The sequence below is a fragment of the Phycodurus eques genome, chromosome 19 (assembly GCF_024500275.1).
Source record: "Phycodurus eques isolate BA_2022a chromosome 19, UOR_Pequ_1.1, whole genome shotgun sequence".
Lineage (NCBI taxonomy): Eukaryota > Metazoa > Chordata > Actinopteri > Syngnathiformes > Syngnathidae > Phycodurus > Phycodurus eques.
The window spans coordinates 16889179-16913591 of NC_084543.1; the positions used below are offsets into that span (position 1 = coordinate 16889179).

The 24413-nt window shown below is 43.4% G+C and overlaps 1 protein-coding gene across 2 annotated transcripts; it reads left to right on the forward strand.

The window, feature by feature from the left end:
• The first annotated feature begins 217 nt into the window (after positions 1 to 217).
• Positions 218 to 24195, forward strand: adgra1a (adhesion G protein-coupled receptor A1a). Of its 2 annotated transcripts, XM_061706805.1 has the most exons (7): positions 218 to 423; positions 7018 to 7145; positions 7227 to 7350; positions 10021 to 10172; positions 16867 to 16962; positions 17044 to 17089; positions 17468 to 24195. In XM_061706805.1, the coding sequence occupies exons 1-7, from the start codon at positions 421 to 423 to the stop codon at positions 18461 to 18463; spliced, it is 1545 nt and encodes a 514-aa protein (XP_061562789.1). In that variant the 5' UTR covers positions 218 to 420; the 3' UTR covers positions 18464 to 24195. The 2 variants fall into 2 exon arrangements, with proteins under 2 accessions (XP_061562789.1, XP_061562788.1); XM_061706804.1 differs by having other exon boundaries at positions 17044 to 24195.
• Positions 24196 to 24413: the final 218 nt, after the last annotated feature.

Here is a 24413-nt window from a genome sequence, read left to right on the forward strand (position 1 = left end):
AAAATAAGGACCCCCCCCGCCCCCCCCAAAAAAATATATATAAAGTCCAAATTTTATAAATATAGAGTCCAAATGAGCATAAGCACAGTATAGACAGTCCACGGTCCGCCGCTCCCCAAAGTGCAGCTGACCCCGCCACCTGGTCCTAGGTCCAGGTTCGGCCCATTGTGTGACGTCACTGGATAGGAGTCGCAGCGTTCGCCAGTTGAGGCGGCGCGGATGGAGGCGCACTTCGCCCTGTCGGAGGATGACCACCGCTGTGATTCAAACGCCCTCACTCAACTCAATGCAAAAACAGCGTATATAGATTTACAGATTTGGAATCATCTTGTTTTTTGAAGGCTCGGTCTTTTGTGCGGGGACCCCAAAGTCGCAGGCGGCGCAGACAACAGTTTCACAAGTGTGGCTCCCGATCGGCAAATGGTAAGTGTTGCTTGGAAAGGGAGCGTTATTAGCATCAGTCAGTCACCGCTTTCCCGACGACACGAGCGTCTTTCTTGACTTCGGTTTAACTCCAGTACATCGAGAAAGTAACTGCTGTGGGTGAAGCACAGCATGATGAGTCCTTATGTTGAGGCTTGTTTGTCAATGGCAGCTACGGAGACAACATCATGGAAGAAATATTCCGAGCTACGAAGGATTTCTATTTGAATTGTCATTGTAAAGTAGTTTCTATTAAATGTTAGTGGCTGTGCCTTGTTCATGCGATACATAGCGTGATATGGATTAGTTGAAAAATACACACATCCAGGTAGAAAAACGAGCTGCACCGTCCTGTTATCAATTGTAAATTATCCATTCAAATTAAACTGTGTGATAACCTGTATTTTAAACAGATGGTTCAACAGAATTTGTCTTGTTTTATTATCTTTTTGAACATTTAACAGAGCGGGTCACATCGATCCGTGAACATTGTTGGTTAGAAACGAACACAACGGCGAGGGTTCAGTGTGCTGACGTATTGTTTTTACAAAAAGGAGTCCTTTTCAATGCTGCTGAGGAAATTAAAATTAAGGTCTTCCGTGATACTGGTGTCGGTTAATTAGATCACAACTTACAGTATATTAACTCTTAGTTGTATTTTTTTTTTTTTTTTTTGGTTACACTAAAAATCTGGCACGTGCACACATAGACCCCCAAATGGTGCTCAAGCACTTGTCCTTTTGTCCTGGTTGAAAAAAAAAATGACCCTTTTTGCTGCATCCCTTTTTTTCTTTATACAGTACTATTTTTTTTTTTTAAAAAATTGCCCTCTCTGTCATCAATTACACCAAAGCTGTTTTGATATTTGAGCGGCATTTGTTTGAGTCTTTGTGAGAATTATACATATGCCTCCGTCTTAAATTATTTGGGTTTAATCAGGGGCACTTTAAATAGTGGCAGGTGTGTGCTGATCCCCATTGAATGTGTTTGATTACTTAATTCTGAAAGCAGGCACATCCCCATTTATAAGAGGGTGTGTGCACTTGTGCAACCACGTTATCTCAGTTTTTAATTTTCCCCATCACTTTTATATATATATATATATATATATATATATTTATATATAATTGAGTTGTACAGGTTATAGGTTAACTAATTTAGAAAAAAAGTGATAAAATGATTTATCTTGGTCTGTTTTTATATATTGCAAAAAACAGATGTTTGTTAATAGTCACCTTCATTATTAATAGTTGTATTATTGACTTATTTGATTGTGTTAACAGAAATACTGTAAATACATAAGTTAAATATATACTACTGTTTTTTTCTTAATCGTATGAATAATTTTGGCAATGGGTGCCCTTTCCGGCGGCACGGTGGTCGACTGGTTAGAGCTTCAGCCTCGCAGTTCTGAGGACCGGGGTTCAATCCCCGCCCCCGCCTATGTGGAGTTTGCATGTTCTCCCCGTGCCTGCCGTCCCGGGTACTCCGGTTTCCTCCCAAATCCCCAAAAAAAGGTTATTTGACAACTCTAAATTGCCCGTAGGTGTGAATGTGAGTGCGAATGGTTGTTTGTTTGTATGTGCCCTGTGATTGGCTGGCAACCAGTTCAGGGTGTGCCCCAGCTTCCTGTCCGATGATAGCTGAGATGGGCTCCTGCACGCCCGCGACCCAAGTGAGGAGAAGCGGCTCAGAAAATGGATGAATGGAAATAAATAAAACATACAATAAAAAATGTATTTCATGAAATGAAGACACGAACAAAGTTGACCTATTTCTTTTTGCATTTTAAATATATATTTTTCTAAAGTTTAAAATGCGTAAATTTGACCCACAACATAACAGTAGTGTTCGGAAAGGCGGCTTTGGTTTTGACACCTCCGGTAATAAATGTAGAATAACATTGGCATTAGCGCACCTTAAATCATCATGCAGAAAAAAACCTAATCATGCTTGTTTCACAGCAATTTTGATGAATAGTTTTGTCGCTGCATATACATAATCGATGTGTGTCACTCTGCATTCACACAATAATATCTTTTGAACAATATGTTATTGCCTTTAACCACATAAATGCAGAATTAGATTTAGTTTCTTTGCATGTGTATCTTATGCATCTTTCTTACCATTGTAAACCAGTGTTAAGGTCCACATGCAATAACAAAAGAAGCCTCGTTGCAAAATAGTGTAATTGTGACACAACGTGGCAGCGGTGTGTAATGTTTAGTATCTTTTTTATAGGCTCTGCAAAGGATTTAATCAGTCATGCTTTGCCTAATAGATGGCTTGCTCAGTGAAGTGTTATGAGGGCACATGATGTCCCAGAGAGAGCCGAGAGGAGGAAGACACGGACAGTGTCTCTAAAATACATGAGGAAACGAGTTGACAGAGGTGGGTACTGTTATTTTAGAATAAGATGACTCAAGTAAAAGTAAAAAGTAAGTCATCCAAATATTTACTTGAGTAACAAAGTACTCCATGAAAAGAAGTACTCAAGAGTAACTTGTGAGTAGCTTCAGATTTCTCATTTACATTTTTTTAAATGAGAGCATGATCATCCATCCATCCATTTTCTTTTACCGCTTATCCTCACTAGGGTCGCGGGCTGCTGGAGCCTATCCCAGCTATCTAGTCAAATGACAGCGATCCCGTTTGATTGGCGCGACGGGCGCCCTATGCGGAAGTCGAAGGTGGCGTCTAAAAATAGACGCGCACAGGCAAGGATGAATAAATAAAAGTGGCGAACAGCATGTCCATCATTGTAACGGAGTAAAAGTATCGATCCTTCTTCACATAAATGCTCAAGTAAAAGTAAAACGTACGGTGCATTTAAAGTACTCTGACAAGTACAGTTTATGGAAAATGTGACTTGAGTAAATGCAACGGAGGCAATGTAGCACTTTACTACCCACTTCTGCGAGTTGACCATGTTGTAAATATAGATAGCTTGCAATGTCTTTTGTTACGTACATCTTCAGCTTGAATTAGGCACACGCAGAAGTCGGTTCCAGCGAGAGGAAAAAGACAATGGGGCTGATTTAATAAGAGTTTCCGCGTGCAAAAAATAGGTGCAAACTTGATTACGCATCCATGCAAATGTGGAAACTGATCTCCTGACCGGGCGTACAGAGGATTGTCTCTGCCAAACGAACAAAATAGTTTATTTTGTTTTTGCCTAAGGCATGACTTGGTGATGTCACCTCATGACAAAGCTCCTTTCGACTCTGCAGTTCCTTGCTTCTTGATCATTTCAGTGCACTGTGGCAATTGGTGCTCCTCTTACAGAGTAGTTTTTGGGTGTGCTGTTGCAGGTTTTCAACACAGTGTTATGCAGATGAACAGATACTGTAATCTGGTTACGTACCAAAACCCACTACAATGGATGAAATTCATGAAGTATCGACTCATTATATACTGCTTACTATAAGTTTCATATATGCAGTTCAATGTTAATATGTGATCATTTAGAGAGGTGCACTTATGTATTTGTCCACTGGGGGTCACCGTTCACACATTCTACACAAGCACATGCCTTTACAAGGCGGGTGTGCTCTGCTTCAGTGACGTGAAAGTTAACCCATGTGGACGTGCGAAAGATGGGCTGGTTTCTGGCTAAGCCATGAGGCATTGTGCCTCATCGTGACGGTCTCGGCATTGTGGGCAGCGCAAAGCATCATGGTGCTTGCTAATGGTTCCCAGAATTCATTGCGGTGCTCTTTTTAACTACAGGTTGTAGAAAAGCAAGCATAACGTTGCTCTTTACTTGCATTTGTTCCATCGTGTTAGCCCAACTAGTTCCATATTGTTATGAGTGTGTGCATTAGATATTGTCTACGTCGGGCTAGGTTGGTATTTGTGAATTTATTCCATGAAACACACATTGTGGTTTGTGTGTTTACCAATGGCATGCTGGTCATGTTCACTGCATTACTAAGCAACTAGATAATATACCAAATGTGTGAGTTGAATTTGCTCACTGAGGTTTCTTTGACAAGCATTTGTCCTTATGTGAGTTATTTTTGCCACATTATAGTCAAAATAGCAAGCAATGCGAACTGAACCGAAGATGTGCAACACTGAGAGCCTCACGAACACAGGGATGATTGCCAGGGTACCTAGTGATCATAGTAATCGGGGCGGTGGGTAGTGACAAGGCTCATGGCATGACTCCTGGGCCCATTGCAGCCCCCCTCTCAGGTGGCCGTCCTCTTGTCCGGCTGGTGTGGGCCACTGGCTTGTCGGTTGTCTGCTGTTGCCCTTCCGCAGGGGTGGGTGCTTGCTCCCATGGTAGGCCCCATTGGCGAATGGAGGGAGGTGGGGGGGATTGGCGGTGGTCTCCTGATTGGGGCAGGTCGGGCTGTTTGGCCTCCCTGGTAAGTTCTATTCAGGGGTTCTGGAGAGGAGGGTCCGTCAGGAAGTAAAATCTCAGATCCGGGAGGAGCAGTGGGGCTTTTCATCCCGGCCGTGGAACAGTGAACCAGCACCAGAGTGCATGGGAGTTCCCCCAACCAGTCTGCTTTCGACCATGTTCCCTCGGGGAGTTCTGTGGTGGGTACTTTGGATACGGGCTGTTCGGCTCTTATATGACTGGTGTCAGAGCTTGCAGAGCAGTAAGACTGATTCATTTCCACTGAGGATGGGATACCCCCAAGGCTGCCGTCTCCCAGTTGGCCTGAGAAAGCCTTGGGATCCCCCTTGAAGAGATGGATGAGGTGGCTGGGAGATGGAAGTCTGGGCCTCCAGGCTTAAGCTGCTGCTGCAACTGACCCGGATAAGTAGATGGATGGATGGAGGCCGTTTGATGGGGCTGGCGTAAAACTTTGGGCCCCTGAGTGTAGGTGGTGTCCTCTCGACCAGGTCTACAAAACGCATGTAGACTGGTTGGGCAAACTCCCATGCACCCTCGAGGACCCTGCCAAGGGTGTAGCGCTTGTCCACTGTTCCACGGCCAGGAGGAAAACCACACTGCTCCTCCTGAATCTGAGATTCGACTTCCCGATGGACCCTCCTGTCCAGCACCCCTAAATAGACCTTACCAGGGGGATTGAAGAGTGTGACCTCTCTGTAGTTGGAACACACCCTCCGGTCCCCTTTTTTAAGAAGGGGAACCACCACCCCAGTCTGCCAAAATATCTAACTCTCACTTCACATTGACATTTGGCTTACAAGAGGTCCAACATTTTATTCCTTCTTGTTGCACAGTCTAGTCTTGTGTGAAGTTGTTCATCGATGAGAGAGCGAGGAACACAAAACACAAAACCCTGCTGTTTGAAGTGACAACGGGAGCTTTGCGACGGGAGCATTACAGGCTGATGCATCACTATTCAGATGAGTTTCATTACATCTCTCTTGAACAATTCATGCAATTATCATATTTTACACTCAATTTCAAGCACTTATAGCTAAAACAGCAGCGAGTTAATGAGAAACAAGAGGCGCTGATATGTTTGAGGAAGTATGTGACGTTTGAGATGGCGTAAATATGGGCTCGTGATTGGCTTAAATGAGATGACGGTAGCTGCAGGAAAGTTCGTATCCCACTTGGTGGTTTCCGCAGTTAAACCTTTATTTTTGACCAGTTTTACATAGCAATTGATTGGTTTTGCAAAGTTAGGAAATGCACCATTGAACGACACCTTGATAGGAAGTCTGCTAGTTAGTGTGGCTGTATTTTTTATTTTTTTAAATGGCGTTTGATGGCTTTTGCGTTTGAACTCGTCCATTGAAGCTGCAAGTAGCAATTAACAGGCTCTCACACCCACTTTTTCATGGCCAATCCTTGACATGATCATCAAACTTTGACGCCATTAGATGGCGTAGTCAAAAAAGAATTTGAGAAGGGGGCAAATACTTTTTTTACGGCACTGTATAATGATTTTGCAAGTGTTGAATGTTAAAACCTTGACAGGGGACTGCAATATAAGTGTTAGTTCTTGGCAAAATTTAATAAGACGTACCGTGGAACTTCAGTTCACGAAAGCCCCCGTTACCAAAACAGTTTAGGAACAACATTTTTAGACAAATATGCTTCAGTTCGCATAACAGTAACAACATCCACGATGATTGCTCAGTTGTGCTTACTCCCACACAGCGTGAATGTCGTTTGAGCTGGATGTGTATCTTTTTGGGTTTTTTTGCTCTGAATTAACCCTTGGTATGGCTCCCAAGAAAGTAAAAAAAATATTGTGCTATTAGAACCCCAGGGAAGTGTTGTGGTTCTGACCCCACCAGCTGCCCCTCCCTGCCACCAGAGCATCTGCGCCGGCTGCACGCAAAGGCAACTTGTTCCTGGGGTGAAACAGATTCATTCTATTTTACAGTCACTGTAATGGGAAAGAATTGCTTCGATTCGTGAACAGGGTCTCTGAATGAATCAAGTCTTTTTTCTCCACTTGATGTCACCTACTGGCGACCAAGTCCAAGGTTGTAATCTGCCTTTCGCTCAAAGTCAGATGGGATAGGTTCCAGCTCTCCATTACCCTGAACAGGTTAAGCAGTATAGAAAATGGATTGAAAGATACATGCAGTGTGTGGGACGTGTGTCTGACCAGTTTGTATATGTAATGCTCAGATATTTAATACATCTAACTACAGGATCTGAAGAGAGTGCTGTCCTTCCCACCGTATCCTGGGGATTACCTGCATCCAGTGGTGTATGCCTGCACGGCTGTCATGCTGCTGTGTCTGCTGGTCTCCATCATGACATATATAGTCCATTACAGGTGATCATCAAGTCATTCATTCAAATTATTATTAATCATGATTATTCAATTTCCACTTCTTTTTTTTTTTTTTTCTTCCAGTGTGATCCGCATCAGCAGAAATGGATGGCACACACTCCTCAACTTTTTGTTTCACACTGGACTGACATTTGGTGTTTTTGCTGGAGGCATTAATCAGATCAACGTTCCTTTTTTGTGTCGAATTGTAAGTTGGTTTCCCCTGCTTTCTCATTGTATCATAAACAGAGATCAGCAGTGTTTAATAGCAAATGTTGTCTATTTGTAACTGTGCCTCAGATCGCAACATTGGCAACAAAATGTTGCAGTGCAAATGTCTATAATGAGAAAACATGAAAACGGGTGATGCAGTCTAAAGGCTCATGACTGACGGGGGCCCCAGAAAATAGTTTTCAATTTGTGGCACGCCTGCTTCGATCTCCTTGGCAATTCATCAGACGAACTCAGAATAGACAGAACATTGCGGTTTCCACCACACACAGTGGGTACGGAAAGTATTCAGACTCCCTTACATTTCTCACTCTTTGCTATGTTGCAGCTATTTGCTAAAAACATTTTTCATTTTTTTTCCCCCCCTCAATGTAGACACAGCACCCCACATTGACAGAAAAAAAACCAGAATTGTTGAATTTTCTGCAGATTTATTAAAAAAGAAAAACTGAAATATCACACAGCCGTAAGTATTCAGACATTTGCTGTGACACTCACATATGTGACTCGGGTGCTGTCCATTTCTTCTGATCACCCTTGAGATGGTTCTGCACCTTCATTGGAGTCCAGCTTGGTTTGATTATACTGATTGGACTTGATTAGGAAAGCCACACACCTGTCTATATACGACGTTAAAGCTCACAGTGCATGTCAGAGCAAATGAGAGTCACTGAGAACCCGTCCTAGACTAGACTAAACTTGCATCATTCCCAAAAAGACTCATGGCTGTATTAGCTCAAAAGGGTGCTCCTACTAAATACTGAGCAAAGGGCCTGACTACTTATGGCTGTGTGATATTTCAGTTTTTCTTTTTCAATACATCTGCAAAATGTTCAACAATTCCGGTTTTTTTTTTTTCTTTCTGTCAATACGGGGTGCTGTGTGCAGTGTGCACATTGAGGGACAAAATGAATTGAAATGATTTTAGCAAATGGCTGCAATATAGCAAAGTGAAAAATTTAAGGGGGTCTGAATACTTTCCATCCCCACTGTGCATATATATATATATATATATATATATATATATATATATATATATATATATATATATATCTGTATATATATATATATGTATATATGTGTATATATGTATATATGTATATATGTGTATATATGTATATATGGCGGCACAGTGCACGACTGGTTAGCACATCTGCCTCACAGTTCTGAGGACCCGGGTTCAAATCCGGCTTGGCCTGTGTGGCGTTTGCGTTTTCTTCCGGGTACTCCGGTTTCCTCCCACATCCCAAAAACATGCATGGTAGGTTAATTGGTCCACATTAATGAAGTTATCATATGCACACTTATCATATGCACCTGAGTCAATCATCACTTGTACCTGGTAGAGTCTGAGCAGCATACTCCGGTCAGCAAGGATTCTCATCAAAAAAGTTTGAGCCTCTACGGGCTTATTAGCCTGGTCTTGCTGGCACCTCTGAGAACTGGACAAGGTAATGCCTCTCCAGGGCACTGTACATGCAGAGTACATTTTGAAAATGTTTTCGTCGCTCGGGAGTTAGCTTGGCTCGTCCTCACTGCATCGACTCTTCTGGGGCTGTTACTGGAGAGCCAGGGTTGAAACAGTGAACTCTGGGTGATGGGAGTGGAGCTTTCTGCTGAGTCGGGTGGAAAATCTTCGCACCCCAAAAACACATCTTTCTTTCAAGGGTAGCCATTTGAGATGCATGATCATCAATCCCCAAGATCCAGCATTGTTGGATGTCACCGCTAAGTAAACATTTTAATCCATCCATCCATGTGCTGGACCCTATCCCAGCTATCATTGGGCAGGAGGCGTGGTACACCCTGAACTGGTTGCCAGCCCATCGCAAGGCACATACAAACAGACAACCATTCGCACTCACAGTCACACCTACGGGCAATTTAGAGTTGTCAAATTAACCTACCATGCATGTTTTTGGGATGTGGGAGGGGGAAACCGGAGTGCCCGGCGAAAACCCACAAGCACGGGGAGAACATGCAAACTCCACACAGGCGGGGCAGGGGATTAAACCCCGGTCCTCAGAACTGTGAGGCAGACGCTCTAACCAGTCGGTCGCCGTGCCGCCAGTAAACATTTTAATATTTTTTAAATTGATTGATTCTTTGAAGCATTATTATAAATTTTTGCAACTGCAATTCCTTGATTTGTATGTATGTATGTGTATATATATATATATATATATATATATACTTTTGAGACATAGCTCTCACCATACATCAGTGACTCAGAAAAAAGCCACATCTGACAATGGTTATTTTTTATATTTTCCTCAATACTGTTCTGTAGTTGCAGTCTTTTCTAACCACAATGAATCGGCGAATAAATGTAATAGCTGAATGGTAAGTAGAGTAGTCATTACATCGCAGATGCCACTCCCTGCAAGCACTGAGGGCACAGGATTCAAATCATCATACTGTAGAAAATTTACTTTTTAATGGCTTGCTTGACTGAGAATCCAGAGTCAACCAAATCAGGTGTTTCAGTGGATTCTCTTTATTCTATGATCTTTTAAATTAGTGTCTATACTGATATGCCATATGTGTTCATTACCCTTTTTTTTGGTTATAAAATATGTTCTAAAGCTAAACTGACTATAATTTAAAGAGAATATTATTGCTCTGTTCACTTCTTTATCTCTGTTAGGTTGGCATTATCCTCCAGTATGCTTCCTTGTCTACCATGTTTTGGCTGACATTTACCGCCAGAAACATCTGTAACAATGTGTCCAAAGACCCACTTAAAGCCCCTGGCTCAAACAGTCCTGTCCTGGCTGAAAGCAAAACAACCATTCTCAGGTAAACCTAACTGACCACACCACTCTACAACTATTGGACCATGTTGTCAATTTTGTGTACATTTTAACCTATAAATAAGACATTGTAATGATACTTTACAACTATTGGGCAAAATATTTTTTGGGGTAAATTCTAACTTCAAAATAAGAGATTATAATTTGGGATGTAACTATATCGATATCTCACGGTTCAGTTTTATCACGGTATTCATCTCACGGTATGATAAATATTGTAATATGGGAAAGCTTATGGTATTGCAGGAAGGTTCATGGTACAGGTGGGGCAAAGCAGCGAAAGGAGAACCGCAAAACCTCTGTTTTTCTTGCTGGCCAAGTCCTTCTCAACAGGCTGTAGTAGTTTCTCTGTGTGTGTCTGTTTTCCACATGTTTTTGCGAAAAAGACATCTTCAAATCACATTACAGTGCACCAAAAAAAAAACATCCATAAACACAGGAACACTATTGAAGGCATAGGAATTAGAGATCGACCGATATGGGTTTTTCAGGACCGATACCGATTATTAGTAGTTAAGAAGGCCGATAACCGATATTTGGAGCCGATATTCATTTGCAGTAAAAGTGTAAAAATTGGCATAAAAACTTTGAATAATACAAACACTTAACTTCGTTTAAATGCCTTAAGCATGTTTATTTAACCAAACAAAATACAAATACCTTGCTATTGTTGCTTCCATGCTGACTTCATCATTGCATGTTTTGCACACAGCCTTCCCTGGTGTTGATAGCTGATTGAAATACTGCCAGACTGCGCTTTTAGACTTAGGCCCATTCATCTGGGTTTGAAAAAAGTGTTAAAGGTGGGCCACATGCTGACATATGCTCATATCAGCATGCTTAATTTGTTACAGCATTTGAGTAGACTAAAGTTAATTTCATTATTAAATTTTTATATTTTACCGTGCAATAGCAGGGACTGAAGAGTGATTCGTTCATGGGGGAGGGACTTAAGTGAACTGAGTGATTCGTTCGTGGAACTTCTTTGTTTGTGATCCGCTAAGAAGCGATGTACTAGTACGATGAGTGATTCATTTGCGCCAGGTACGGCGTACTACGCCGTGAACGTACTCATGAGTGATTTTAACCGCATGTCCTGATGTCCTCGTGGGGATAGCTTTCACTAGCAGCCATTTCTTCAAACTAAAGGCTCATGTTGAGTCAGTCAACCGCATGAAAACAAGCACACGTATTTAAAATAAATGTAAATTAATAATAAATGTTTTTACGTTTGGGCCTGCCAGGTTGGACCGGCATCTTCCCCCACCTCACAATACGTTTGGGCCGTCGACTGCTGGGAACGTCTGGCAGAATCCCCTGTCAGAAGGAGTTTCAACTCCCACCTGGGACAGAACTTTGCTCATGTTCCGGGGGAGGCGGGGGACATCGAGTCCGAGTGGACCATGAAGTCGAATCTCAGATTCAGGAGGAGCAGTGTGGTTTTCGTCCTGGCCGTGGAACTCGAGGGTGCATGGGAGTTCGCCCAACCAGTCTACATGTGTTTTGTGGAAATGGAGAAGGCGTTCGACCATGTCCCGCTGGGAGTCCTGTGGGGGGTGCTTCGGGAGTATGGGATACCGAATCTCCTGATACGGGCTGTTCGGTCCATGTACGACCGGTGTCAGAGTTTGGTCCGCATTGTCGGCAGTAAGTCGGACTTGTTTCCGGTGAGGGTTGGACTCCACCAAGGCTGCCCTTTGTCACGATTCTGTTCATAACTATAATGTACAGAATTTCTAGGCGCAGCGGAGGTATAGCGGGGGTCCGGTTTGGTGGCCTCTGTATTGAATCTCTGCTTTTTGCAGATGAGGTGGTTCGGTTGGCAAGCCGTGATCTGCAACTCTCACTGGAGCGGTTCGCAGCCAAGTGTGAAGTGGCTGGGATGATAATCAGCACCTCCAAATCTGAGACCATGGTCCTCAGTCGGAAAAGAGTGGCCCTCTCCAGGTCGGGGATGAGATCCTGCCCCAAGTGGAGGAGTTCAAGTATCTTGGGGTCTTGTTCACGAGTGAGGGAAGAATGGAACGAGAGATCGACAGGCGGATCGATGCAGCGGTTTTTTTTTCAATAATCTCCCCACCTTTCCTAGTTTACAATACATGGCAACAACAACGCATAGTCCTTCGGTGAATGTGTTGAGTGAACGTGAACCTCATGGGTGGATCATTAAATGAATGACGAAGCACTTGAATTAATTTGTGAAAAAGAACTGAACGATTCGGTGAACGCATCTTTTTAATGAACTGATTCGAATGATTAAGTACACTCAAAAGAACTGCTGTGCCCTTCACTATTTCGCTGCAGATGAGCCCTCCCCTTATTCTTGCTGTGGCTGCTTAACCAATCAGATGGCGCCGTGGGTGGAACAATGGTGGAGACAGAAATAGCAGGAGAGAGAGAGAGAGAGAGAGGCTTGGCTGCATCTGAGCCGAAATAACCCACTTTTAAATTCATTTCTTGATAGCGGCAAATCCTTACTTTCTTCCGCTTTGTGATATTGTAGGATGATTTATGTTTTTGTGGAGCCTGTGTTTTCCTTTATAATGAGGAGATTTCATTTGAAGAGTATGTCAGATTTATTTTTGCATTAAGATCTGTATCTGTATGGAGTGGACCTATTTTATCATTTCATCAATAATACTTTAGACCACTGCTACACTACGGTAAAAAACGCATACCGTGCTATACCTCGTGAAGCCCTGGGCTCGTCTGATCACTGCTTAATTCACTTAATACCGACGTACAAGCAAGAACTTAAATGTGCGAAGCCTACAGTGAAAACAGTCAAAAAGTGGACCAATGAAGCAAAGATGGAACTTCAAAGCTGTTTAGACTGCACAGACTGGAGTGTCTTTGAAAATTCAGCCTGGCAGCCTGGATGAATATACGGACACTGTCACATCCTATATCAGTTTCTGTGAAGAGGTTTGTGTACCAACAAAATCATTTCGGACATTCAACAACAACAAGCCGTGGTTCACTGCTAAACTTAAGCAGCTTCGCCAAGCTAAGGAAGATGCATATCAGAGCGGGGACAGGGCCCTGTATAATTGAGCTAGAAACCAGCTGACCAAAGAAATTAACATTGCAAAGAGGATCTATGCAGCAAAGTAGGGAAAACAGTTTAGCGCGAACGACTCAAAATCAGTCTGGCGTGCATTCCAATCGCTGACTAATTACAAGCGACGATCCCCCCAAGCTGAGAACAATAGCACACTAGCCAACGACTTGAATACCTTCTATTGCAGATTTGAAAAGGACAGTTTCACTCCACACACCCACCCGGCCGCACCCGCGACCACAAACACACCTCTGACTTCTGCGTTAACCATCCATGAACAGGATGTGAGACGCATCTTCAAACAACAGAAGATTAACAAAGCGGCAGGACCGGACCATGTGTCCCCATCCTGCCTCAAAGTCTGCGCGGACCAGCTCGCTCCAGTCTTCACTCAGATCTTCAACAGATCTTTGGAAATGTGCGAAGTTCCATCCTGTTTCAAACGCTCCACCATCATTCCAGTCCCCAAGAAACCTGCAATCTCTGGTCTGAATGACTACAGGCCTGTCGCTTTGACATCTGTGGTCATGAAGTCCTTTGAACGTCTCGTGCTGGTCCACCTCAAGAGTGTCACAGGTCCCCTGCTGGACCCCCTGCAGTTTGCCTACCAAGCGAACAGGTCTGCGGATGATGCAGTCAACATGGGACTGCACTTCATCCTAGAACACCTCGACAGTGCAGGGACCTACGCGAGGATCCTGTTCGTGGACTTCAGCTCAGCGTTCAACACCATCATCCCTGAACTCCTTTCAACCAAGCTTCTCCAGCTCAGCGTCTCACCTGCCATCTGCCAGTGGATTTACAGCTTTCTGACAGGCAGGACACAGCAGGTCAGGCTGGGGGAGGCCACCTCATCCACACGCAGCATCATCACTGGGGCGCCCCAAGGTTGTGTCCTCTCTCCACTGCTCTTCTCTCTCTACACGAACAACTGCACCTCAGCGAACCCGACTGTCAAGCTCCTGAAGTTTGCAGATGACACCACTGTCATCGGCCTCATCAAGGATGGTGACGAGTCTGCATATCGACAGGAAGCGGAGCGGCTGGAGCTGCGGTGCGGTCGACACAACCTGGAGCTGAACACGCTCGAGACGGTAGAGATGATCGTGGACTTCAGGAGGCATCCTTCGCCACAGCTGCCCCTCACGTTGTCCAGCTGCCTTGTGTCAACCGTCGAGACCTTCAAGTTCCTGGGAATTACAATCTCTCAGGACCTGAAGTGGGCGACCAACATCAACTCCGTCCTCAAAAAGGCCCAGCAGAGGATGTACTTCCTGCGGCTTCTGAGAAAGCACGGCCTGCCACCGGAGCTGCTGAGACGGTTCTACACAGCGGTCATCGAATCAGTCCTGTGTTCTTCCATCACAGTCTGGTTTGGTGCTGCTACAAAAAAGGACAAACTCCGACTGCAACGGACAATCAAAACTGCTGAAAGGATTGTCGGTACCCCCCTACCCACCATTGAGGTGCTGCCAGAACTAAGACAAGGGCGTGCAAAATCCTCTCGGACCGTCTGCACCCCGGTCACCGGCTCTTCCAGCTCCTTCCCTCAGGTAGGCGCTACCGATCAACGCAAACTAGAAATAGTAGACATTCCAACAGCTTCTTCCCTCTCGCGATCAACTTCTTCAACTTCTTAAACACCTAACCTATAATTCCATTACAACAAGCTGGACATTTTTTGACTTGAGTTCGTTGTCACATTTCTGTGGGGCCAATTACGTATTACTCGTGCACTCACTGTAGTTGTCTCGCCATGCTGCACTATTTCTATATACTGGCCACTCATGCCAGAGTAGCATCTGCTCCATTTGCACACTGATTGAGGAGTATCTGTAACATTTGCACAACCAACATTGTCCCAGATGATCGCACTACTCATCACTTTAAACCGCATACACTCCTTGAAGTCTCAGCGCCCTTTGCACAATGGTCATTGCACCGGACTATTGCAATATTGGTCTTTCGAACTGCTCTAAGTGCTAGAGGACTCTGCATCTTTTTGCACAATTGTTTTTTGTCAATGTCTTTATGTCTCCAAATTGTTCTGTAAATTGACTGTCTGTTGTACTAGAGCGGCTCCAACTACCGGAGACAAATTCCTTGTGTGTTTTGGACATACTTGGCAAATAAAGATGATTCTGAGTCTGATTCTGATTTTTGGGACTACTATAATGGAATGGCAGAGGGATATGTTGTAAAAGGGAGTCGGAATCGTTATTCTCTCTCCGTGTGATGTTCTTTCACCCACGACTTTTTAACTGTTAACTTGTTAACTCAACACTCACTAGTACACCTAACGAGTGCTACTGTTACAATGTACTTAAATAATTCAGCGGATCATCTTTTCAAGGCGGAGGGGCGGCGGCGCCCCATCGAGGGCCGGCTCGTGGGGCTTCCCGGGATGTGGCTTCACGAAGTGGAGGTCCACTAGCAGACGATCCCGGCCCGTCGGTCAGCGTTTGCTGGAACGGAGGCCAGCGCGAACAAGCTGCCTCTCGCCCAATCGATTGCGACGGGTGCGTTTATACTCGTAATGGGGAAGTAGAGCGCTGTAACCTAGGTGTAGCAGCCTGGCTAAGCGGCTTTGCTGAATATACGTAGCTGGCTCAAAACTCAATTTTAAACACAACGGCTCATTATTTTATACGGAGACAAGAACACGACGATATCAGGGCACTTTTAATTTTGCAGTATCGAATATTGTTACATCCCTAACTATAATGATACTAACAGATGTACATATTTAGGGTGGTACGGTGAACGACTGGTTAGCACATCTACCTCTCAGTTCTGTGGACCGGGGTTCAAATCCCGCCCTCTCCTGTGTGGAGTTTGCATGTTCTCCCTGTGCCTGCGTGGGTTTTCTTTGGGTTTTCTCCCCAAAACATGCGTGGTAGGTTGATTGAAGACTCCAAATTGCCCATCAGTGTGAATGTGAGTGCGAATGGTTGTTTGTTTATATGTGCCCTGCGACTGGCTGGCAACCAGTTCAGGGTGTACCCCTGCCTCTCACCTGAAGATAGCTGGAATAGGCTCCACCATACCCGCGACCCTAGTGAGGATAAGCGGTACAGAAAATGGATGGATGGATGGAGGGACATATTTATGAAGCTCAGATAAATGGGTGGGTTGTGTCAGGATGGGCATCCAACCTAAAAACTGTGCCAAACAAATTATGCAAGTGACTCGCTATGGGACAAGCTGAAAATCACAACATGTAAACATTTTAAAAAACATTAACATGTGTTTTTAGATTTTTAACTTTTATAGAATATACATAGCATTTTGCAATACAGGCATATCCATCCTAAGTGAAATTAGATTTGCATGGAATGCACTGAGAGTAGATTATGCTAGAATTACAGGTAGGATCCTTTTGAATGCTCAAAAAGATAACCTTTCCTAAAAACTGGGCAATAGTATCAGGGATCGGAATCATTGTTTAAATGTAAGAAGCGTTTAAATATTTTGGTGTTTCAGATTCAGAAAACTTCGTCCCCGCTGGTCGATTAAGGGCTCAGAGAGTGGCACAGTTATTGACATAAATTCACAACATAAATAGAAGGGCATGAAATGAGTTTCCTGCATTTCTAATGTTTGTACCTTTTTTTTGTAGATTTTATATCGTAAGCAATGGTATTCCTCTCATAATTGTTGGAATTACTGCAGCCTTTGGAATGGAAAACTATGGGAGCAGGGATGATGCACTGTAGTAAGTACTGATTTCAAGGGAGTTCTATCTTAATTCAATGACAAAGCACTCAATGTTTTTGTACCTGGTTGTCTTTTCCAGTTGCTGGATGGCATGGGAACCAAGCCTGGGAGGATTCTATGCCCCTGTGAGTCTTTTGGTCTTAGTTACGTTTGTGTACTTCTTGTGCACTTATATCCATCTTAAACGACATCCTGAGAGGAAGTACGAGCTCCGAGTTCTGAGTGAGGAGCAGCAGCAGTTATCATCCACAGACCGCCCTGACATTGGGGGGGATTCTGGATCTGCTGGGGATTGTGCAGCGTTTATTACTGGTGTATCCGAGCTTTCCAATGAGCAGTCATTTAAATCACAGCTTTGGACCACAGTGTTCACCCTCTTTCTGTTTCTGTCAACATGGGCATTGGGAGCATTGGCAGTATCTCTTGGACATTTTCTGGATATGATATTCAGCTGTCTCTATGGTGCATTCTGTGTTACTCTTGGACTCTTTCTTCTCATCCAGCATTGTGCCAAGCGTGATGATGTTTGGCACCACTGGTGGGCTTGTTGCACAGCCAAATCCAAAACTGATGATGGAGATGGGAACAGACAAAGCCACAGGCAGGAGCTTCATCAGCCTCGGTGCCACCTCAACTCCATATGCTCGGGCAAGGAGTTGCTGCTCTCACCGCAAGTTGTGCAAAGCTTGACCTATAAAAATGCATCCCCTTCTCAAAATCTCTCTCCCAGTCACGTCACTTCTTGCTGTGTGGCGGAAACTGTAACTACACCTGTCTCCCCCTTGAGTGAGTCAGCGCCCTCACCACGTTCTCTGGCCCTATCTGATGAACTTCCTCGTACTTCATTGCCACTACCGAGTTGCCGTTTTGACAGAACCAAGTCATGCTCTTTCAATCACCCACGCCCATGTCTCCGTGACTACCGCTCTCACATGGCATCAAACAGTACGGATGGGAGTGTGAATAGCTCCCAACTTGAAGTCCCTCACGCTGCACACTACCTTGAGAGCTCACCAGTGTCCAACAGCCCACACCCAGACCTGCAAATCTCCTGCTCGAGCCCTCACTTGGATCAGCAGCGAGGATCCTGTCACGTCCAGCCGTCTTGCCACAACATACACAACTCGCTCACTTTTAGTCACAGCCTCATTCTGCCTTCCCATAGGGTAAATACCTGCCAGTGGAACTTGTACAGTTCAGCAGACCATTTTTCCACCACAAGCTGCCCTGAAAAGCCAGATGCCTGCAATCTTCTGTATCCGCAAGAGCTAGATACATCCAGCTACATGTCAGAGATACCAGAAAAGGACAAGGAAACACGATGTGCAGAGATGGAGCCAAAATTATTTCCAAGAAATACTTTGCCTCGACAACATGCTACAATTAACCGACGAGTAACTTTTGGCCGAAACCGTAGCCTGCAGGAAGATAGTCTGTTTGTGTCAGACACAACAGGGAACATACGGACTGGACCTTGGAAGAATGAAACCACTGTATAGTGTTCTAATTATTTCACCTGCGATACCTTTCAAGAGTCCTGTAAACTCTGATTGCCCTTGGCTTTGTCTTTTAACTACACATTTGTATTGAGGTGAGTCATCAAAAAACTTTTATAAAAAACATAAAAACAATCTTTTATGAAAAACTATGTACTTTACAGAGAGATTAATTCAGTCATGTTTCTGCTTGTTTCTGCTTCAAGTTGTAAAGAGTGACTCAGCAGCAGTAATAACAACAGTAAACATTGTTAAATATGCATTTCATCATCAAGTACGGATTTAAGAAGTCCTTTTTTGTTCTTGTTGTATGTCATCCTCAAGTAGCACACACTACTGGAAAAAAACAGGGCTTTTTTTTTCTGTTACTACTAGGGGTGTCCCGATCTGATCTTTGAGATCGCATATCGCTCCGATGTCAGCACAAAATAGTGTATCGGATCGGATCGGACTGGATCTAAAAGCTCAAATTTGACCACTCTTAACAAGCAGTGCAGTGCCCGGATGGCATGCAGATCCCATGCGATCACAACAACAGATTGCTAAGGTACTAACATAGTAACAGGGTGAAAGAATGAATGTTGCTTGCTTAAAGTCGTTTATTGACACTCCACTCACTGTAAAACTAAATGCATAACAAAAGAATTACAGCTGCCGAACGTTCAAATACATCACAGACTTTGTCTGTCTTTGTTTTTGTTCACAAAAATGGCTAGCTCAAAGCTAACACAAAATGAATGAAAACACCATTGAATAGGTAATGGAAATTAGCATCGAACTCGCGGCACTTATAGCTCTCAAAATAATGAATATTGGTACACAAACGCTGGATGAACACAAACAAAACATACAACCCCAATTCCAATGAAGTTGGGATAGCGTTAAACGTAAATAAAAACAGAATACAATGATTAGCAAATCATGTTCAACCTATATTTAATTGAATACACTACAAAGACAAGATATGCACTGTTCAACCTGATGAACTTGATTGTTTTTAGGAAATAACCCTGTAGAATTTTATGGCTGCAACACGCTCCAAAAAAAGCTGGGACAGGTGGCAAAAAAGACTTGAGAAAGTTGATGAATGCTTATCCAACACCTGTTTGGAACATCCCACAGGTGAACAGGCTAATTGGGAACAGGTGGGTGCCATGATTGGGTATAAAAGGAGCTTCCCTGAATTGCACAGTCATTCACAAGCAAAGATGGGCTGAGGTTCACCTCTTTGTGAACAAGTGCATGAGAAAGCAGTCGCACAGTTTAAGGACAATGTTCCTCAACGTACAATTGCAAGGAATTTAGGGGTATCATCATCTACGGTCCTTAATATTATCAAAAGGTCCAGAGAATCTGGAGAAAGCACTGCACGTAAGCGGCAAGGCCGAAAACCAACATTGAATGCCCGTGACCTTGGAACCCTCAGGCGGAACTGCATCAAAAACCGACATCAATGTATAAAGGATATCACCACACGGGCTCAGGAACACTTCAGAAAACCAATGTCAGTAAATACAGTTCGGCGTTACATCCACAAGTCCAACTTGAAACTCTACTCTGCAAAGCAAAACACCCAGAAACGCAGCCGGCCTCTCTGGGCCCAAGCTCATCTAAGATGGACTGACGCAAAGTGGAAAAGTGTTCTGTGGTCTGACGAGTCCACATTTCAAATTGTTTTTGGAAATTGTGGACGTCGTGTCCTCCGGGCCAAAAAGCAAAAGAACCATCCGAACTGTTATGGACGCAAAGTTCAAAAGCCAGCATCTGTGATGGTATGGGGCTGTGCATGGGTAACTTACGCATCTGTGAAGGCACCATTAATGCTGAAAGGTACATACAGGTTTTGGAGAAACATATGCTGCCATCCAAGCAACGTCTTTTTCATGGACACCCCTGCTTATTTCAGCAAAACAATGCCAAACTACATTCTGCACGTGTTACAACAGTGTGGCTTCGTAGTAAAAGAGTGCGGGTACTAGACTAGTCTGCCTGCAGTCCAGACCTGTCTCCGATTAAAAACGCGTGGCGCATGATGAAGCGTAAAATACGACAACGGATACCCCGGACTGTTGAACAGCTGAAGCTGTACATCAAGCAAGAATAGGAAAGAATTCCACCTTCAAAGCTTCAACAATTAGTGCCTCAGTTCCCAAACGTTAATTGAATATTGTTCAAATAAAAGGTGATGTAACACAGTGGTAAACATGACCCTGTCCCAGCTTTTTTGGAATGTGTTGCAGCCACAAAATTCTAAAGGATTATTTCCTGAAAACAATAAAGTTAATCAGTTTGAACATTAAATATCTTGTTTTTGTCGTGTATTCAATTAAATATAGGTCGAACATGATTTGCAAATCATTGTATTCTGTTTTTATTTATGTTTAACACAACGTTCCAACTTCATTGGAATTGGGGTTGTAACAATACCCTCAGGCATATATTCTTCTAACTGTAAAAAATAAGTTATAACAATATTCAATCATTACTTCTTCTACTTTATGTGTTACTGCAAATGTATATCTCATTGCGTGCACCACACTGCCCTTCAGAGGTCAAGAGGTGCACAACAGGAACAGCGAATAATACAATACCACAGATGCATTGCCGCACATGTGGAGAAGCAAATTCTGTTCCCACCATATACTGAATTGAGCTTGAATTGTTGTTTGGTACTTTAAAAGTATACTTTGTATTTATTTTATATTGAGGTTATTTTTCATGCTTTTCTAATTTATTTTGTATTTAATCTATTCAATTGTAGAATATGCTTATGTTTAAGTTAAGCAGTGGTTATGTTGCAATTTAGATATATATTTTATTGTTTTTTGTTATTTTCAGGATTTTCTAATAGAATTTTCATTTAGCTTATTCGATTGTCGTACATTCCTATTTTTAAAGTTACTTTTTGTAAACCATTGGTTAATAATAAATGGGTCAGTTTTTCTCCTACCTACTGTTGATTGTTGTTCTCTGAGTAATATCACTTGATCAAGCCTTTTCTAACCTTCATCCATTATCTGTACTGCTTATCCTCACGAGAGTCACGGGCGTGCTGGAGCCAATCCCAGCTATCTTTGGGCGAGAGGCGGGGTACGCCCTGAACTGGTCGCCAGCCAATCACAGGGCTTTCTAACATTCCATACTACAAAATAAGTCAAGTGTGTACAGTAGGCTTTACACGATCAGGATGTTTGGGCCGATCACCGATCAGCGAGATAAAAAAAAAAACCCAAAAAAAAACGATAACCGGTCACTGATCCGATCACAAGATGGAGCAATGTGTCTCTTTAAATGACTTGTTAATTTATTGTATATACTGTATACTGAGTATCTTCAAAAGTATTCTCTTGTCAGCTCAAACCAACATTACAGCATGACATAAATAATGATATTATTTAAATAATGATATACATATAATCAACTTATGAATGGATAACCAATGTATTAACATAAATAACTACTTAATGAACAGATAAATAACCATTTAATGAAGAGATAACCATCGGAAGCCGCTGTGGCAGATGTAGATGTACGTCCCGCTAATGGACGTGTAAGAGTGAAAGCACGAACCGAAGCTTTGTGGCTGGGGTCAGTTTCGTGGCGAGGAAGCACTTCCTTTTTCGCTGTTGCCGTTACAGCTTGAGCAGACGCTACAGACGCTAACCAGGCTCCTTCAATTTGTCGCACGAACTTCCAAATCGCTTTCCGTCTCCACCTTTTTCTTCGAGCCATGCCCAGCACCTTTTGTTTTTACACCTCTCTCTATTAATGCTGTTTTCACCGTATTGAATAATTTCATCAGCCATCGAGCGGTGTGTGTGTGTGTGTGTGTGTGTGTGTGTGTGTGTGTGTGTGTGTCGTGGGGGGTTCGGTGCCTGTGCCATTCCCCTTGGGACTGGTCGGGGCGCTTCAGTCGGGCTTAGGACCTCCCTGGGTCCTGGGTGGACGCTACCGGTCCCCCTGGTTGGGTCCCCTGTGGGAGAAGGGCTCGCTGACCCCCCCCCCCCCCCTTGTTTAAAGGGGGTTCACCTTTCCTTGAAGTGCTGACTCAGCAACTCCATACATCAGTTGACTAACATGCATGTGATATGGTGTTCATTCACTAATAAGTTCAATATAAACACTATAGACTTTAATTACTTGTGCAGGAAATACTAATAACAACAGGTTATACTAGCATATCAACTCAAAGGTTCTTACAGGTGTTAAATTAAACTAAAAAAGAAGCGCACCGCACCACTCGACAGTAGCACTGCCTTGCTCATTTTCCCACATCCTGTCCTGCCCTTTTCCGTCCTCTCTTATCTGGTTCTCTTGGTTAGTTATTGCATATCCTCACCGGGTGTCCCCCCCACCCACATTCTACAAATAACTCTTGTAATGTTACTTGTGTTCAAATATCTAGACTGTCTCACTATTGTGCTGCTGTGGTTTTCAGCCCTCGTCCCCTTGTCCACTCTGTCCCTCATTCTGTCCCCTAAAACCCTTTTCTGTCCGGCTGCATTTTCACTAAACATCAGAATAATAAAAAAAAAATTGCACAAGTGGTCTCCCACTAACCGCCAAACATCCTTTCAATCCAAAATCTCTATGTAAACTTGTGCATTTATTGAAGATGACTGCCATCTCCCCTGTTCTTTAACCTGACATGCAGCCCCATATCATCAATGACTGTGGAAAGTTTGCTTCAGGTAGTCAATCTTTATAAATCTCATTGGAACGGCACCAACCAAAAGGTTCCAGCATCATTCCCTTGCCCAATGCAGATTCGCAATTCATCACTGAATATCACTTTCATCCAGTCATCCACAGTTCGTGATTGCTTTTCTTTAGCCCACTGTAGCCTTGGTTTTTCTGTTTAGGTGTTAAGGATTGCTTTCATTTGTCTTTTCTGTTTGGAAATCCCATTTCCTTTACATTGACCAGTGACCGTCTCACCTCACCCCAACCAGTCTCCCCAATTTTAATGGACGACATCCCACCACACACAACATTTTTTTTCAGTGCAGGTCCAGGTGCCTCAATTCAACCTTTGCAGACCGGATGACCTAGAATCTGCACAGAAATTCATTCATTCGTTCATTTTCGTTCAGCTAGCTTCCAGCGAGAGGCGGGGTACACCCTGAACTGGTTGCCAGCCAATCCCAGGGCACATATAAACAAACAACCATTCGCACTCACATTCACACCTTACGGCCCATTTAGATTCTTCAGTTTACTTACTATGCATGTTTTTGGGATGTGGAGGGAAACGTGGAGGGAGTACCCGCAGAAAACCCACGCAGAACATGCAAAGTCCACACAGGCGAGGACGGATTTGAACCCGGGTCCTCAGAACTGTAAGGTAGATGTGCTAACCAGTCGTCCACCGTGCCACCCTGCATAGAAATTGTATGTTAAATTACATTTTCGGGGCAGGTCAGATTTATGCGATGTGTGACCAAGTGGTTTAACACAAATTGTAATGGCTTGGTTTGTGGAAGAGAAGTCATGAACACATGTTGTTTTGCCCTAGTTTGTGGAAGATCATACTGAGTCATATAACTTACCCTCAGTCTGCTGAAGATAAGTTTTTTAGTTTACAGTGCTGTTATGACATTAAATAACTCAGTGTTCCTTGAACAGCTTTACTTTCACCGAGGGATGACTTGAAAAATGTTGTCATGAAACATTTTGATGTGACACATTGTAATTTTCTTCTCTCTTTTGTCGCACTCAAAATAAAATGTATTGTAATACACAGTAATCCTCATTGTTCTGTCTTTCATTCAGGTCTGTTGTGAACTAAGCAATGTTTTTGGCCGTTCTTTCATAGAAACAGACACATTCTGGTACTACAAGTACAGACACAACAATCCTCACACAAGCCTCACAACACACAGGAGAGACACATTTACCAGCCTTGTAAATATGCACAGTGTACAGTGTTTATATGTTGCTGTGTCTCATCCAA

What these genes read in the sequence shown, in the direction of transcription:
- adgra1a (XM_061706804.1), top strand. An exon ending in AGCAAAACAACCATTCTCAG is followed by an intron (nt 10,173 to 16,866) that starts GTAAACCTAACT and finishes TTTTTTTTGTAG; the next exon opens with ATTTTATATCGTAAGCAATG. An exon ending in AGCAGGGATGATGCACTGTA is followed by an intron (nt 16,963 to 17,043) that starts GTAAGTACTGAT and finishes TGTCTTTTCCAG; the next exon opens with TTGCTGGATGGCATGGGAAC.